Below are 18,662 nucleotides of genomic sequence, written 5' to 3'. Positions count from 1 at the left end.
TGTATGTATGAGTTCGGTTAAAAAATATTATGCGTTTATATTTAATTGTGAGATTATTTACTTTTATCAGTTTTTAAGTGTGCTAAGAGTTTTGAGAAATGATTGATTTTTTTATTTTTTTTATAAAAGTTAATTATACCTAAAATACTTACAATTAATGGTAAAACTGTAAAGATAAAAACTTTTTCCACATAACTTTCGAGGAACTTGTGAGGATGGAGTCCAGTCAGTTTTCTAAAACCAAGATTTTCGTTTTTCACCCCACACACCACCAAGTCACAAAATCAAGCCAAAACACTAAAATTATGAACTTGACTATGCACCAACCATGCCAACACCAACCATGCCAAGATCAATTCCTTTTGCTTCCAAACTTCTCCCACATCACTTTGGAGGCATTTGTGAGGATTGAGTCTAGCGAGTTTTCAAAACCATGATTTTCGTTACATACATTTGAATCCTATATATATGGGTCATCTTCCTTCCCATTTTTCTCACCCAACCAAACTAATCATAATCAAGGTAGGAAACAATGGAGGCCATATCTTCCAAGCACCTCATCACGTCCCTTTTCATAATCATCGCTTCTAGTTTCACCGCACAAAGTGCCAGAAAAGTCAGCGAAAGACCATACCAAGAAGCGAGCATAGTGTTCATCAGAACATCGTGCAGTTCCACAACATATCCAACACTCTGCTACAGCTCCCTAGTGAAGCATGCAGACCTGATCCAAACAAATCGCATGGTGTTGACTGGCACGGCCCTTAACGTGACTCTTGCATCGGCGAAATCGACAGCAGCAATGATGTTGGCACTGGGAAAGAGACAGGGGCTGAAGCCAAGAGAGGTTGCAGCCATGAAGGACTGTGTGGAGGAGCTGAGAGACTCCGTGGATGAACTGAGAAGGTCCATCGATGAGATGAGTCATCTGAGAACCTCCAACTTCGAGATGACAATGAGCGACGTGCAAACGTGGGTGAGTGCTGCTTTGACTGATGAGAGTACCTGCAGCGATGGGTTCCAAGAGACAGCTACTGGTGCTACCAATATTAAGAGCACTGTGAGAGGGGAAGTTGTGCAGATAGCCCAATTGACCAGCAATGCATTGGCTCTGATAAATCAGCTAGCCAATTCCCATGGTTAACTCACACACACCAGCTAAAGAAGTGTGAAAAAATGTTCTGGTTTATGTCTCCCTAATGTTCAACTGTTACTGTCCCTGCTGCTACATGGTTCGACCATTTCAGTGCTTTAGTTAGACTTTTTTTGTTGTTGGAATCACTTTTTTCTTTTATATGTTCTCATGCGAATGCAGTGCTGGAATTCCGAAGTGGTGTTATATTGCTGTAATGGCATGGTAATGCTTGTAAAGCCATGTTGCTACTTGTATTGCTAATGCTGGAAATTATGCAGATTTTTACTGCATAATTATTCTATATTTTTTTATTAATAAGAGAACCAAAGTTGTTATAAACTTAGGCTTCTTAATTTATACCTTCCACACATTCAACAAAACATACCAACCTAACCTAAGTCCATAACAAAACATAACAACCTAAGTCCATTAGAGCAATCCAAATTGCATAGGTACCAAGATTCCATGACTGCAGCATCAAAAGAACACATTCTAAGAAGACTAACCATAAATCAAAACCAACTACAACATGCCATATAAAACACAAGCCTATGTTTGTTGCTTTGTGTTGGATTGTAGTTAAGTGGTGTGAATTTTTTTTTTTACTTATATAAAGGTTATATATAACACTCTTACAAACTTCCCTTTTAATTCATTTAATCATTACTGATTAAAAAAAAAAGTAAAAGATGATAATTAACCTTGTCTGAGCTTTTGACACTTAGATTAGATGAAGATGATAGAAGGAGATTCACTTAAAAAATAAATTTAGATGTGCTGTTGGAAAAATATTTAAAATAAATTAAAACATATTATAAAACATATAATTCAATTAACAATTACTAGACATCCAAGTTATATAATTTGATGAACTTTTTACTGTATAATCATATGAGTTATACCATAAGGGAGATTTAATTAAATTATGTCTAATTTATAAAATTGCATTTGATTTAAATTTTTATTATTACAATATATATCAGTATAATTCGTTACGGGTAGATACAATACAATATCAAATCAAAAATATTTTTCTAATAACAAGACATTATATTTTTAGGAGAAATCTAGGACCTGGTATATGACATTTTCGTAATTTTTTTAAAAATAGCCTAGCCTTTTCTATATTCTTAATTGAGGATAGAGATAGAACAGTATATGTACAACTAATTTTTAGATTTAAAATATCTACGTTAAGATCAATATAGAAATTATCATCATACAACTTATGATAAATGTGGAAGATATTTTTTCGAAGTAATTTTAAATTTAATTTATTTTTAATTAATGTAAATTTTTTAATATACATTCTAAATAAATATCTTATGAATAAAATTAAATATTTATGTAGTCTACCAATGAATAATACAAACTAACAAACTTTTTTAGAACAATTTTCTAATATTATATTAAAAATAATTTAAATTTAACTTATCTTCGTAAAATTGATTTGTATATATAAATTTAACATTGTTTCTGTTTGAGGTGGATTCCAAAAATATAGTTAAATAAAAAAAATTAATAAACTGATATGAGTGATTTATTGAAGTGGGGTGAAATTGTAAATAAAATAATAAAGTAGCATTATTTTGAAACACATGCTATTAAACCAGGTTGTTTTGTGGAGACAAAAATTCTCAATATATTTGATAATCTTTACCATTAGATGACTTTTATATGTTTAATTTTAAAATTAAATTATGTCTCGTGAAACATTGAAAATAAAAGTTGTGGATATAATTTTTCGTTTATTTATAATTTTTTTATTAAAAAATAAATAAATAAATAAAACCAAACATTTCAAAATGCTTCAACCTTTATAAAATACCACACAAAGCAAGTAACCGACTTGAATTAGTTATACATGTCCCACAAGTAGTTGGTGGGCCCTACCTCATTAAATTCATAACCAACAATGAAAACTATTGAACATAAATATCTTAACAATTGTCTTAGAATTGAAAATTAAGGATTAATAAAATAAAACAATAACAATAATTGAAGATGCAATTTATTTTAATTTATTACTGCTAACAAAGGATACTATGGTAAGAAATAAATTAATGCCAGATTTAGGAATAGAGAACATGCTGCAAAATAATTTCTGATAAATGTTTTCTTATTTATTTTAATCTCTAATTACTTTTTTTTTAATTTTAGAACAGTCATCGACACTGGAAAAAAAGAGACACAATATCTTTCATTATACTAAAAAAATATTGTTGAAAATAAATTAAAAAAAATGTGAAAATACATAGCTATTTGGAGAATTTGCTTTCGTACGGATCAACAACATATCAAACAAAAATTAAAAGACTTGAAAGAAAAATAAAGCAAACCGATCTCTAACCTAATATAATGTCACTTATTTTGTCAAATCACATTACTAATAATTATATTTCTTTGAAAAATTTAAATAAACCACTAAATAAAAGATAATGCAAAATGGTTACTAAATATCTCGAATAATGGTGTATTGAAAAAAGTAAGATGTGACATAGAATTAGAAAATGTGCCTAGGAGGAGACAAAGGAGGCCAGGGTGTGAATAATGGCTTATTCAATATTATCCCATTTTTTTCTCTCTACAACTTCGTTATACCCATAATATAAAAAAAATTACTTTTACAACTAAAATACACAAATTTATAATTATTATATGAAATAATGGTAATTTTAAAATTGTTTAAAATAAAATATAAAAAAATTAATTATAATTTAATACAGAATTGTCAATATATTAACACTCAATTATCATCTTGATTGTATTGAATAGAAAATTTAAAACAAAAAATAATTAATTATTATATATTGAGTAAAGTAGAAATAAATTTAGATATTAAAAAAAATTGTTTCTAAATTATTTTTTATTATTATTAAATAGTTTTTAAATTAGTATCTAATTAACTACCATGGTTTTAACTACTAATTATTAAGATTCTAAATTTGATAGCAAAAACTTTGGTAGCTAATTAGATACCAATTTAAAAACTATCTAACAATAATATAAACTAATTTAGAAAAAAAAATTAGTCTATAAAATAGTATTTAATTTAGTTAATATGACAATTAATTATTTTTTGTCTCTAAAATTAGTTTTTATTTAATTATTTTCTTGTAGTGAGATAAGATTTGTTGATAAAAATGTATTTTAATTCTAAAATTATTTAACCTCTTTAAATGAATCTACATTTTAATAAAAAATATTTATTTTTTAATTTAATATAATATAGAGTTATGATTATGTGGGAAGAGTTGTTGATGAAGCATGTCTTCTTACTTAGAACCTTTGATTAGGTGGATAGGAAGTTGAGGGGCATTTGAATGAAATAATTGAATGGAATTTGAATGATATAAAAGTTGAAAGGGTAGCCACACGAAGGGCTAGTACCTATTATTTCATGTGATGAGTATTAGGAAGGCATTAATTTATAATAAGATTTTTTGAAGACCCATCATAATCTCCAAACACAAACACTAATCTAGCTTCACATTCTATAGATTCATTTCAGCCTAACGTTGCCCCTGTCAATTCACATTGTACTATGTTAATTTCAGCCTTTCATTTTGCATATAATATCTTCTACTATTCATTCTATAATCTCTCCCTTTTCATTAATCAATTATTGTTTGCCACATGTTTCTTACATATGTTTTGTCTAATAAATTTTTATTCATTTCATTTATACTTTGTACATATTGCTCTATAAATGAGTTTTGGCGAGACTTAGAACATTAACTATAGTAAAAAATAGGGTAGTTAATCAGTTTTTCTCTTTTGTGTATTTTTTAATATATATTAAAATCTTCACCCGTTTTTTTTATCTGGTTTTGTTATTGACATAATTCAATAATAAATTATATTTTTTTAAAGGTCGATTATTCGAAATTTCCTGATTTAAGCCGATACGACATTGGTGTTTATACATCTCGATAGACGATCATTCATATACAATATCGAATTCTATCATTATGTTACGATTATAATTTTTAAGTCTAGTAAGTCTAGTCTTGTATTCGACAATAAAACTATTTTTATTTTATTTTTGAAAAGTAAAAATATAATTTTAAGTGAAAAAATAAAATATATATGTTAAAACTTAAGAACTTAAGTCGTTCAATAAGATTGATTTTAATTTTTCATTCAATAATTATATATATATATTAATCCCTGAAACTAAACATTCTATAAATTTGTACTAAAGTAGGATAAAATTTATTTTGCTATCTGATTTTCTCTTCGAATATACTAAGTTTTCTATTTCTAATTATTCTTTATTTTATTTTATTTTTGTATATTTTTCATGGTCAGAATCACGAACCTTCTCCACCACTTATATAACATAAGGTGGAGTTTTATCAATTGGAATGTGTGACTGAAAACCTATAACTTACATTGATTTATGATAGTGTGAGAACCTTAATACTGTGATTATCAACCATACAAAATTTTCCTTTGTGTTTACTCTAATCATTGAAGGTGTAATGGGCTGCTATGCAATATAAGTATATTCTTTTTATATATAAAAAAATTAAATAATAAAAATATTTCATAAATACCTTAATCTTATATAAATTCTCCAACATATAACAGAGTGACAAAAGAAACAATCACAAATCAAACAGCAATATAAGTATATTGTGATAATGTTAATGTCTCCAACAGCAAATCAAAGTACTGTCTAAACTTCTAAAATCCCTGATTTGTCGTCTCAATTATTAAATAACCTCTTAATTGGGTATCTGAAAAGTAGTAATTCACATGAATATGCTCTCACATACATATACAACTAGGTGCTCAAATAAAGTGTGTGTTGTAAGTATATCAAGATTATTATGAGTGTTGGATATCACACATCAACTAGAGATTATAGTCTTTTTTTATAGTATATAAGTGGGTGCAAACCTCACTTCAATGAACCGGTTTTATGGGATTCAGTTAGGCTTAAAGTCCACTTTGTAACATGGTATCAGAACCATTTTTGAGTCTATCCTAACGAGTATTTATTGATTTTATCAGGCCACCACCAAAAATATGTTATATTTAGACAGAAAATCATAAAGATAATTAAAATATATGATGATTGAAGTTGTATAAATTGATATAATAATATATTTACTTATAATTCGTTCAACAATTTTGATAAAACATTTTTGGTAGCATAAAGATAATGATGAAGACCCAATTGCATTTGCCCCTTCTTTCTCTTATATTTTGCTTAAACTTCAGATAAGCCACACAAAACAACAAATGGGAGTATATTTATTTAACTTAACATGCGAATGAACAAAATTATACAACCTTTTTATTTATCACTCATCTTCAAGGCTTCAAAAGAAACAAAATGTCACGTTTCATCATGGATGTAAGTGATACAAGGATTTTCACTCATGTAAAAAACAATGTCACGTTGAATGAAATGTCATACATGAATTTTGGTTGAGGAAAGCGACTTCATTCGCGTGGTAGTCATAGTTTGAACTTTAAATTTTGAGGGGAACAGGTAACCCCACTGCTTTTCAATTATTGGAGGGTACTAATTTCTTGAACAGAAAAACCACACACTCTTCATAAAAAACCGAATTTCTTAGTTTCGGCCATGTTTAGAAAATTATATCATTTACTTTAATATCTTCCTATCTCCTCATTTCACTTTAATTATGATGTCTATATTTGGAAGAGGATAGTTTTGATTTGCACAAAAAGTTTTAAAAATTCTTTTAAAATAGTTTTTTCCTAAAATTCCACGTAAGAATCTTGACTGAATTTGGAACAAAACGCGATAAATTTCAGATAAAACGGATGAGTATTCACCCAAAAAAAAAAATCAAACAGTTCACGCACAAACGAACATTCTTTTCAGCCCTGGCAGTGATGAATAAAAAAATTATTGCAAATTCCTATGAGACGAATTTGTAGCTCAAATCTCAATCAAAACTCAATAGACACAATGATGAATGTCTGGTAAAAATTTCATACCAAAATAGGAAGCGAGCAAAATTGATTTTTCGAAAACAAAACATTCTGTCTTTTCTTTCCCGTATCTTCTTTTTGTGTTATGGATGCGCCTCTAACTAGAAAACTATAGATTTATGGTTACTTAAATACATTACATACATGAACAAAGACAATTTTATCATCTTTAGAAAGAAAGACTAAAATGTCATACTACTTTGGTGTCAAGCACGTAGCTTGAGAATATGTTGCTTTTTAGTGTTTAGTTTCAATACTTGTTTTGGCTAACAATAGAAAATGTCTGGTTATCCCGGATGAAAGACTATCTAGATTGTCAAAGGCAAAAGTCCAACACCTTTAAGGTTTCAGAAACAGAATAATCGTCTCTGTTTTAAGCTGAGTCGTTTATTTCTGTTCTCCTAATTGTGTTAAGTTTCAATAATTCTAATCTGTGTATTTCCAATCATCATAATCTTCACCCAATCACTCATAAATACCATAACCATAAACACTAACCGGCTCTGTTTATGACCCTACAATAGTAAAATTAAGGTAGAATTTAGAGTCCTATATATAGGTTACCTTCCTTCCCATTTTTCCTCACCCAACAAAATTAATCCAATAGGAAAACAATGGAACTCATTTCTTCCAAGCATCTTCTCACAAATCTTCTCGTGATTATTGCTTCAACTTTCACCACACACAGTGCCAACAAAGGCACCGAAACACCATACAAAGAAGCTAACACAGTGTTCATCAGAACATCGTGCAGTTCCACAACTTATCCGAGACTCTGCTACAGCTCCTTGGTGAAGCATGCAGAGCTGATCCAAACAAACCGCGTGGTTTTAACGGGCGCAGCGCTCAACGTGACTCTTGCATCGGCGAAATCGACCTCCGCCGTGATGTCGGCGATGGCAAAGCGGCGGGGGCTGAAGCCGAGAGAGGTTGCGGCGATGAAGGACTGCGTGGAGGTGCTGAATGAGTCGGTGGAGGAACTGAGAAGGTCGATTAATGGGATGAGCGATCTGAGAAGGTCGAATTTTGAGATGACGATGAGTGACGTGCAAACGTGGGTGAGTGCTGCTTTGACGGATGAGAGCACTTGCATGGATGGGTTCGAAGAGAGTGAGATGAGCATTGATGGTACGAACACTAAGAGCCGTGTGAGAGGACTCGTTGTGCAGGTAGCCCAATTGACCAGCAATGCCTTGGCTTTGATTAATCAGCTGGCCAATCATGCTTAACTACCTCATCATCACCTTCAAACTCGTCACCGTCGTTACTAAAAATTAAAACATTTTATAGTATATATGTTCAAAACTCGTTTTTCTCGTCGATTAAAAATTAAAATATTTTATAGTATATATGTGAATACAAATTTTATCTTATAAATCAGTTTTATGAAATTGAGTTGCACAATTAGAGAGTATTTAGTTATGAGATTTATGTGACAGCTACTAAGTGTGAGTGGTTTGGTGCCAACCAGTGGCTGGATAGTTCTAGTGAATGTGAATTGGGTTGTTATATTGTCTGTTTCTTCTTTCTCTTTTCTTGGTGAATTATTTGTATAATTGTAATAGAGTGAGGTTCCTATGAAAATATAAAGATTTTGAACTAGCTATGTTTCGAATACGAAGACTGGAGGTAGGTACGTAATACACGTGTGTATGATCAATTGAAAATATTTATTGTGACCATAAAGGCCCAAAAAAATATACACATATATAAATGAAATGAATATATTATAGTAAAATTAATATATATAGATAGATAGATTATTAATTATATATAGTGTATCGTACAGTTCTGAGAGAGGATTTTAATCAAGATCGTTGACTAAATACTTCTCGAACATGGTCTTAACATACATCATTTAACAAAAAATGATTAATGTAATTACCGTATAAATAAAATCCAAAAGTTAATCTGAAAATTTATCTTATTCTCGATCCAGTGCTAGAAGTTCATTACAACCCTATAAATAAACACATTAACCAAGATAAAGATATTCATTAAATAATATTTATTACTCTCAATTACCTCTTACAGAGTTAGATATAAGAATACCTTTTGCAAGTACATCACCTACACTGACGGAATATTGAAGATCACACAACATCTCTAATTAGAATTAGCGATTTAAAGAACTTAAGAGATTTGCTTGACTTGTTTGGTGTTTTTGTTTTGAGTGGCTTGACGTGACGTCTGTGATTCACATTGATCCTGTGTCAAATTTTTCTTAGTCTGGATGTGTAATGCTTTAGGTTTGGTTAACAAATTTTGGGGAGCAATCTGGTTGGAATTATGAGTGAAATTTGGAAACACAGGAACAACGTAATTTTTAATAAGGGATGTGTCAGAAGTGTTTGCAATGGTCCAAGTCAAGGTTTGGTCTTAATTTTACTCTAAGTCTCATTTTAGGTCGTTCTCTTATCCTAATTGGTGTTTGAACTCTTTGGCTTGCATGAGGTTGGTTTGTTGATGTTCTTCGGAGATTTTATTTATCTTAGTATAAGTGGTTTTGTCTGTTTGATAGGTGTTTCTTGGGAGGATAGAGGAAGTTAAAGTGTAATTGTATAAAGGTTAGATCACAGTGATTAATATTTATTAATTTTTTTTACTGATAAAAAATAAATAAATTTAAAGAAAGTTTGAGACCATTCTTACCTTTCTTTTTGTAAGTACATATAAATAATATATATTATATAAGATGTTTTCATTAAACTTACAAAAATTAATTGAGAGATTGTGACCATACAACTTAGAATCCATAAAACCTCTCTATTTCATTATTTCGAACTAAGGTAGGAAACCAATGCATTTGACAGAAAATTGATATTACAAATGCCACGATACGATGTTTTTGGTATTTGTCATTATCATGCATAGTTTATATGTATATCACTTCATAAACTTATGGTCCTGAATTAATATTGTAGAATAACAAGGCTTTATCTACTTTTCCTTTTTCGTATGTGTTCTGTTTCTAAAAGGAAATTTAAGGTTTAGTTATTTTTTATCTTTTTAATTAAGTTTTTGTATTAGTAAAGTTTAATTAAATATTTTAGTTTTCAAAAACTCGTCAATATATGTGTTTTCTATATTAACGAACACTATTCATATATTTATTATTATTTCAAATTAAAAATTACAATAAAAATTGCATAAAAATTCGTAGGTGTTTTCTACGACCCTTTGACAATGGCAACTTTTCTTGCATCTCAGTTTTGGAGGCTGATTTTTAAATTGCATAAAAATGTTGACTTTCTACATTTAAATTACGGAAGCCAATATTTTATATCTCAAAAAATTTGAACTTACAAGAATATCACCATGTATAAAAACATAAAAGTTTGAATATGTGTTACATTTCCCAAAATTTGTTTTTATCTCTAATCTAGAATCTAAAATTTAGATTCTTAAATATTTATTTGTAATAAAAAAAATCGAAATGATACTTTAGATATCCAAAACTATATTATAATATTATAACATTTACGTTAATGATGAGTTAGTCTGAAATATTTTAACATCTTGTTGAAATTTTAACAATGACTCATTTCAATAATTTTCTTAAAAATAATACAGAATATCTAAAATTTAAACTAAAGACGAAAACAAACTTAATGTGAAAGTAAAAGAAAAAACATATTTAATCTTGTTCTAGCCAAGAGAGATGTCTCCTTACTAGAACATACAGTTAAGTATAGTCCTTACGAAATGTTATTCTATGGTTTGATCTCTTCTTCCTTTTATTTTGGTCTCATTCATTTTCGTTTCCTAATTACATTTAACAAGACGACTCTGATCCTGCATATCTGCTAACTTCCATGATCTCCGCCCCATTTCTCTTGTATGAGAGTAAACAATAGATCTTGTAAATGCCATGATCAGACTGATTCACTCAAGATATACCGAACTCGATCATGACCATAAATCTAAAAATTAAAAAAAATGTTAGTAACAAAATGAGGAGAAGAAAGCAAACACTTAATTTATTATTTATGTTTCAAAAATGAATTATAGAATCATGTGGTGAACTTTTTTTCCCTTAATCTTTGATACAAAGTGTAGAAAAAAGCAGCATGTGGGTGTGGCATGTGCCATCCCATCTTGTACGGTTTGATTTGCTTATGAACAGAGTGGATTTATCAAATACATACTCAGCACATTCTTTGAATCATTTCCCATTTCCTTTAAGCATTCACATTGATAGCTTCAAATAGTGATCACATAGTTTTCTTATAAAAGCCTCATTGGAGTTGTACCAATGCAATACAAAGACACAAAATGGCTCTCTTTAGAACACTTCTATCACTTCTATTCCTCTCAACCTTTCTCCAACTAGCACAATCCACAACCACCAACGATTCCCTCAAAACCTACAAAAAGTTCATAAAAGATCAATGCAATGCCACCACTTATCCAATGGAATGCTACAAGGCTCTCTCCCCATATGCATCAAAAATCAAAAGAAACCACGTAACACTCACCAAACTCTCCATCAACGTGGCTCTAAAAGAAGCCAAGATAGCAAAAAGCACGTTGAAAAAGTTGTCGAAGGGGAAGCTATCAGATGGAGAAACGTCTGTGATTGATGACTGCAGAGAGAACATAGACGACACGTTGGATCTGCTTCAGCAATCTTCTGATGCGTTGGCACATTTGAACGGAAACTCCACTGCTGATGAGAGGTTTCAATGGGACAACATAAAGACTTGGGTGAGTGGTTCCATAACAGATGAATCTACATGCATCGATGAGTTTGATGAAATTCAAGTGCGTTCTTCACTGCAGAAGAAGATCAAAACCACCATTTATGATGTTTCTTCCTTGATTAGCATTGCCTTGGCATTCGTCAACACCCTTTTCTAATATATACTCCTTAAATCTGTGTTTCTTCAACCCTAAACACTGAATCTTAAACAAACACAATCTTTTCCTTATCTTTATCTGGGAATATACCTGTGCTTGCGTTGCTTTTTTCATCACCCATTGTTGTAAAATTGTGGCTTGAGTGTGATTTCTTATGTTATACATTAATTAAGAGAAACTTGTTTCATAATATTGAAAAATCAAATGAAAAACGTAAATAAGTATATTTTAGTGCATTAGCAAATGTTTTATAAGGTCAAATACTTGAGAAATTAAAAAAAAAAAAAAACTTGAGAATGGAATTAGATTAAAAAGTTCAAAGATAATTTTATTATTTATGGTGATCTTAGTTTGATATATAAATATGTATGGCCTTAATTAATAAAAATAAAAAAAGGAGACTCGTGCATAATGCATTTACGAAGTATATTATTTACTAGGTGAACTTAATTATAATGGGTTAATTTTCTATCTATGAAAAAATTAGAATGGATTGTGTTCGTTAGAATACTTTATCTAAATTAATAATAATTTTACTTTTTGTTTACTTTTTAGTAACTCTTTGCTTTTAAAAAATAAAAACAAGGGAAGAGGTTCCATTTTGAATTCCTGATTCATTGTACCTTAGATGGTGGTGTTTCTCCACTGATATATCATATCAGTTATCTTCTTTGACCTTCTGATGTAACAGTTTGGTCAAGATCATGTAGACCATAAAATTATTAATTATGTAACGTACGTGATTTACTCTGAAGATGCCAATATTATTTAGTTCAACATTTTATTTATTATTCAAGTCAACATTCCCAATATGCTTATGTACATCTTAAAACATAACTTGGATCTTATAAGTTACATTTATTAAAGTTGAAAACCAGAGATAGTTATCGATCACATTATTATCTCAATTAGCATTGAATTTTTGTGATTGATTCGTTCGTTGGTGAGGCACAGTTTCCAAGTCAGCATATTTGGAATCTTCTTATGTTTATTTTGTGGATTCTTAAATCGAAAGCAATATCAAAATGAAAGGTAATATAAAAATGCATGTCTGAACGTGGTTGCAATACTTTTTCAGCGTTGACCTGTGACAAAGGCTCCTCATCGCAAACTTCAGAAACTGTGTCCCTTTCTGATGATCTTTTGATTGACATGTTTTATCAACAAGAGATTTGAATCACGAACTCATTGCGTCTTGAAAACTACTTTACTCGTTAATCATATTTATCAGTTTTTTCATTTGCTACAAAGTAAGTTATTATCAGGGTTATGAACTTTCTAACTGTTTCTTTTAGTCACCCCATTACTGCAAACATTTTGTGCTTCGAGAGAAAAGTAACTTATATTAGTCGGTATCGGACGAGTGAGTTTTGATTATTGATTGATCGAGTGAAATAGTAATGATAGTTACAATGATACTTAAGGAATCATAATTAGTGTCTCGAAATACTGAGAGGTTTCTCCGATGAATCAACTAAGTAATTGATTAACAGAAAAATATACATTCCTATTAGTATGGGACTATGATGCAGGTCAATAAGTAACTGAGGTCTGACCCATCATGGTCAAGACTCATAACCAGTGTTATAAATAAAGTACGTTTTTTACTATTGATCAGAATATACTTTCTACAAGAATACTCACTTGAGGGTCAGAGTATCTTTTACAGGTCACCTCGATTGAGATTACCGACACGACTGTCAGAAATTTGTACGCTCACACATATTATAAAAACAAAGGATCATTAAAGAAATTATTGGTTAAAGGTCACACAATTAGTTCTAAAAAAAGAAAAAAGACAAGCAAATAGCAAGGCATCTAAAAACTCTATGGTCAAGGCACCGGGTTTTCAAACTAAACTTATATTATTTTTCCTTTCACAATTTCCAGTTAACTATAATACAAGTTGAACTTTACGTTTAGGATCTTTATTTCATCTCAAGAAATCGTATTTTTTAGAGAGAGTAACAGTATTTATGTTATTTATGCACGTCTCGAGCCCCACATTAACTTAGAAATATCAGTATTTTTAGATTTGCTTAATGCAACATGTGCAGGTTGCTGCAAGAATCAGTTATTAGATTAGATGAAGTGTTAGTTGATCAACAGAGTTTTGTTCCATCTTACGTTTAAGCATGTAGTTCCTGTATTTGACACTTGGGATGAAGGATAACAATGACAAGTTGGAATTTGATTAAACAAGTTACGTGGTAGTGCAATGTTGTACATCAAAGAATCCTTATCATGATCACATCTTTGGGACAAAATGCAGTGAATGAATTATTCATCAAGCATATCTGTGAGACAAGAAAGTACACAGGTTTTTCAAGATTCTCGATGTACTTACTTCACTTAATCTTATTATGAACTTATTATGAACAATGTGTGGATTGCGGTGGTTAGCGAGATTTGGATACACAGGAATAACTGTTTATTTAAAGGTGGAGTGGTTGATCATACTGAAGTTTTCACTCTGTGGTACAGGTTAAGGTTTGGTTCTGGATCTCATCAAAGATACCGTCAATTAATTTCTTATTCTCTGATTGGTGTCTAGAACCCTTGGTATGTATGCATTTAATTTAGTATTTTTATAAGAGTTAATCCTCTTTATTCTCTTTTATTATTGGTAGAGATGGAATAGACAATAGGAAGTCTTTTTAATTGATATGTAGATAAAAAGATACTCTTTGAACATCATTATATTGTATAAGGGTTGGTTCACCTCTGAAATTGACCCATTTAATTTCATTGTTATTTGTTAAGAAAAAAAAAAGGTTTGTAATTATGATGATAAAGTCTTAAGAAGCTAGAAAACAATATTCATTATCTCTGGTACTAAATCAAAAAGATTGTCACAAATATGACAGGTTTAATCATCCGTGTGGCACACAATAATGCCCCCACATATCTGGAGTAGCTGTCTCAACACTTAAATAGTTAAGAATTTGTTCAGACAAACTTTTTTATGCAGACATTAGATAAGAAAAGTTTAATCAACTTATCTATAAGTCAAAAAGTATAAATTTAGGAAAATTGCATAAGAAAGTTTTGTCAAGTTAATTTACGTATAAACTCATTATAATTTTCAAACATGTTTATTTTATTCTATTCTATTCTATTTTTTACTCTTAAAAATTTGTTGAGAGATGATTATCTAAAAAAACCCTAAAGCTAACAATTTCAAAATTATATAACTTTATGTTACTTTATCATAAAAAAAAAAAATTGTGAGTGAATGATAATGTATTATTTATTTATAAGTTATTGTTTTTGTCTTGGAATGTACAAAAGAATATTGTGTTGTTTGCAGACACAAACTACAACATAACTTAATTCCAACCAATTGAGTATGATGAAGAAGATCAAAGCCCAGAAGTGAATGGCACACCAGTGGCTGGCAACCACGTGCGCCCAGCAAGAAGGTTAGCAACTGTGAATCGCGATGCCTCATTTGGGCTTTTTATGCTATGAAAACCGGGCCACAGTACCCTGTTTCTGGTGGATGAACCGGGCCCAAAGTTCTTGTACTCTCCATAATACAGAGTATCCAAAGCAAAATTAGAGTCCCCCCAAGGAGACCAGCCCATTGGGCTCACCATGCTATCCAGGAATGATTTCATTACCACAACTCTAGAGTAACGTTGCCAGGGCCGGCCCAAGAAGGTGTTGAACTTGCCAACAACGGGCCTGAGATCTGGGGCAGCCCGGATCTGAGAGTTATGGATTGAAAACCCAGTGTTTTGAAATGGGTCGTCTCGACCTTGGGCCGTGATCATGTTTGCTTGGCCATTTAAGGGCCTTCTTACAAGAATGACACAGTTTTGAAAAACAACAGCGGCATTTCCGAAAATGAAGTCAACTGTGCCGTAGATGTAACATCCTCTGTAAAATTGTCGCTGTGCATGGACCATGAGTGTGTCTTGATAACCTTCTATGGCACATCGATAGAACACAGAGAGATCAGAGGCTGATCGAAGTGCCACTGCTTGACCCTTTAGAGGACCCGCCGTGTTTCTGAAGGTAATGTCTCTTGCAATGAAGTGAAGCCCATCAATTCCTGAAATTTTATAATAATTCACTGTTAGGTTATGGAATCGTGTGCTGAAATAATCTTAATGTTGATCTCTGAAGTTAATGAAAAAAATCCTATTTATTTCTCGTAAGGATAGGAGGAAGACGTTAATTATAGAGATTGATTGTATATGCGGATTCTAATCCATTTGTAAATATAACTCAAAACAAAACTAAATACAGGAAAAAGAGGAAAAACACTATCCTATATAAGGAAAATAATATGACATGACAAAAGAACAGATTAGGACTAAAAACTACTTTTTTCTATCTTAATTGTATCTTCTAATAAAGAGACATCCACTACAAGAAAATCAATCAATTTTAAAAACTAAAAAATAATTAGTTGTTATAGTGACTAAATTAGATACCATTATAAAAACTAAAAAAAAATTGTTTCTAAATTAGTTTATATTATTGTTAAATGGTTTCTAAATTGGTATCTAATTAGCTACCAAGGTTTTTGCTACCAAATTTAAAATCTAAATAATTGATAGTTAAAACTTTGGTAACTAATTAAATACAAATGTAGAAACTATTTAACAATAATATAAACTAATTTAGAAACTAAAATTTTTTTTTGTCTTTAATTTAGTCACTATAGCAACTAATTATTTTTTATCTCTAAAATTAGTTTCTATTTCATGATTTTTTGTGTGCAAATTCTTAATTATTAGATTTTTTTTATTGCAAAAAAACTGCTACTTTTCACATACTATAAACATTACTAAAACCTCAATCTATCTATATACATATGCTTAAATCGGAAGCATTTCTCCATGTCATTATGCCAAGTCTCTACATGCCAAAAGTTACACGCATCGCCACTCATTCAAAGGCATCATTTAACTTCGTGTACAAGCTCAAGCATTCAACATATTATCATGAGTCAAAACCTTACAAATATATAAACTTATTCACCTGAATACTTTTGAGGGTTTAAGTTTTTCTAGCATATTATATTCATCAGATTAAACGAAGCACAAAGAATTCACACTGCAAAAAAGCATACCAAAACAAAACAAGACTTGCATATAGATTTGAAGAGGAATCCTAAGTATTCGAAAAGGGAAAGCCTGAAATTTTCATACGTATAATAGTGAAGAAATCAAGAAGTGCACTTTCTTTAGAAAATAAAAGGAGAGAAAAAGATGAAATAGTGGTTGAGAGCAGTGACCTGCTGTGGCGGAGCTGTAGGTGGTGAAGCCGGCATTAACGCTTCTGCCACTTGTGATGATGGTGTTTCTCATGCCATCACCGAACAACATGATGTTGTCATTGGTCTTGTCAACCTCAATATTCTCTCTATAAACTCCGCTCTTCACGTGTATGATAAATCTGCTCTTCAACCTTCTCTTTGCAGCGGCATTGATAGCAGCTTGAACACTCTTGAAATGCCCCGAACCATCTTTGGCCACCACAAGATGCGCCCTCACCGAAGAAGACTGCAACAGCTTCCTCTCATGCGTGGAAAACCAACTTGGAAATTCAGCCTCTGCATCTTCCGTGTAATGAACCTTTTCGTACTTCAGGAATGCCCAGTTCACGAATAAGCCATTGCTTATGATCTCGGTCACGTTGCATCTCTCGGTGGGGGCCATGAAATCTTGAACTCCAAGTTCGAGTGCCCCGTTCTGACATGTTTCGATGTTTGTGCGAGCTGTGCTGAGCCACGTTTGTGCATCAAAGGGTGAACAGCTTTTTTTCTGGTGAAGGCCTTCGATGGTGCGGTTGAGATGGAAAACGGTGTTGTCGTAGAGCTTCAAACAATCACGGAACACTGATTTCTGCTTCTTGGTGATCCCCTTGTGCCCGAATTCGCGTGCTTTCCTTCGCATGATCATTGCTCTGTTCAACGCCAAGTGAATGAGAATTGCCCTGAATTCGGATTTGTGTTTGAGTTTGTGATGGTGGTGGCTTTGTTGTTTCATGTAGTATTTGCATGGGTCGGGGTACGGGGTTTGGCTGCACCACCAATCTATGTTGTTGGTGTGGGAATGTCTTCTTGATGTGGCTATTGAGAAAGCAGAGGAAAGTAATAACAGAGTGAACAATGTCTTTGGCATCATTGTCATTTTGGTGCTGTTTTTCTTGTTTCGGGTGCCCAGCAGTTATATATTCATGTCTTTCATGCACCCTCGTAGTAGCTTAGAGTGGGAGTTTCTTAATCATGTGCAAGTGCCGACCATTTTTGTGTTTAGTTTTTTATGTTTGATGTTACAGTAGACGCAACGCGATCTTGATTTTCTTCATGGATACGGAATCACGTGCATTTAGAGAGTGCTGCGGAGTGAGCACGTGGCATGTGTCATCCCATCTTTCCACGGTTTAAGGAATTGCTTATGGGCTTAGTGGAATTACTACTCATTGGATGATTTGCTATGAAAAGACACAAAAATGGCATTCTTTAGACACGCCTTGTTTTCCTAGGTATATCTAGTATATCGGTGAAGTGTAAATTCAAAAAATATTTAATTTTTGGATTTCTTGTAATTAAACATGTTGTATAAGTGTTTGTGTCTGTGCTATCCTAGATAGTTGTTCACTAGTTCAATGCTTGCCACAATCTCTTCGGCCTTACGCATAAAAAAATGAGAAGAAATGATGTAAGACTCACCAAAAT

The 18,662-nt window shown here is 31.5% G+C and overlaps 4 protein-coding genes across 4 annotated transcripts; 3 read left to right on the top strand and 1 right to left on the bottom strand.

Annotated features, from left to right (window-relative positions):
- Nucleotides 1-479: 479 nt before the first annotated feature.
- LOC137823950 (21 kDa protein-like) lies at nucleotides 480-1,474 on the top strand. Its single transcript, XM_068629330.1, has one exon. The coding sequence runs from the start codon at nucleotides 533-535 to the stop codon at nucleotides 1,142-1,144; it is 612 nt and encodes a 203-aa protein (XP_068485431.1). The 5' UTR covers nucleotides 480-532; the 3' UTR covers nucleotides 1,145-1,474.
- A 6,202-nt stretch (nucleotides 1,475-7,676) lies between these two features.
- On the top strand, nucleotides 7,677-8,710 carry LOC137818552 (21 kDa protein-like). The gene has a single exon (XM_068622052.1). The coding sequence runs from the start codon at nucleotides 7,723-7,725 to the stop codon at nucleotides 8,335-8,337; it is 615 nt and encodes a 204-aa protein (XP_068478153.1). The 5' UTR covers nucleotides 7,677-7,722; the 3' UTR covers nucleotides 8,338-8,710.
- A 2,593-nt stretch (nucleotides 8,711-11,303) lies between these two features.
- LOC137822879 (pectinesterase inhibitor 4-like) lies at nucleotides 11,304-12,158 on the top strand. The gene has a single exon (XM_068627897.1). The coding sequence runs from the start codon at nucleotides 11,384-11,386 to the stop codon at nucleotides 11,966-11,968; it is 585 nt and encodes a 194-aa protein (XP_068483998.1). The 5' UTR covers nucleotides 11,304-11,383; the 3' UTR covers nucleotides 11,969-12,158.
- Nucleotides 12,159-15,193: 3,035 nt separating this feature from the next.
- On the bottom strand, nucleotides 15,194-18,234 carry LOC137831604 (probable pectinesterase/pectinesterase inhibitor 33). Its single transcript, XM_068639352.1, has 2 exons — nucleotides 17,217-18,234; nucleotides 15,194-16,025 (listed from the first exon to the last, which is right to left on the bottom strand). The coding sequence occupies exons 1-2, from the start codon at nucleotides 18,112-18,114 to the stop codon at nucleotides 15,331-15,333; spliced, it is 1,593 nt and encodes a 530-aa protein (XP_068495453.1). The 5' UTR covers nucleotides 18,115-18,234; the 3' UTR covers nucleotides 15,194-15,330.
- Between the last annotated feature and the right edge of the window lie 428 nt (nucleotides 18,235-18,662).

The sequence above is a fragment of the Phaseolus vulgaris genome, chromosome 11, assembly GCF_000499845.2.
Source record: "Phaseolus vulgaris cultivar G19833 chromosome 11, P. vulgaris v2.0, whole genome shotgun sequence".
Classification (NCBI taxonomy): Eukaryota; Viridiplantae; Streptophyta; class Magnoliopsida; order Fabales; family Fabaceae; genus Phaseolus; species Phaseolus vulgaris.
Note: the sequence above shows the minus strand (reverse complement) of the source record. Positions and strands in the feature narration are given on the sequence as shown.

What these genes read in the sequence shown, in the direction of transcription:
- LOC137831604 (XM_068639352.1), bottom strand. Translation starts at nt 18,114, where the DNA reads ATGACAATGATGCCAAAGACATTGTTCACTCTGTTATTACTTTCCTCT. An exon ending in CTACAGCTCCGCCACAGCAG is followed by an intron (nt 16,026 to 17,216) that starts GTCACTGCTCTC and finishes ATAAAATTTCAG; the next exon opens with GAATTGATGGGCTTCACTTC.
- LOC137823950 (XM_068629330.1), top strand. Translation starts at nt 533, where the DNA reads ATGGAGGCCATATCTTCCAAGCACCTCATCACGTCCCTTTTCATAATC.
- LOC137822879 (XM_068627897.1), top strand. Translation starts at nt 11,384, where the DNA reads ATGGCTCTCTTTAGAACACTTCTATCACTTCTATTCCTCTCAACCTTT.
- LOC137818552 (XM_068622052.1), top strand. Translation starts at nt 7,723, where the DNA reads ATGGAACTCATTTCTTCCAAGCATCTTCTCACAAATCTTCTCGTGATT.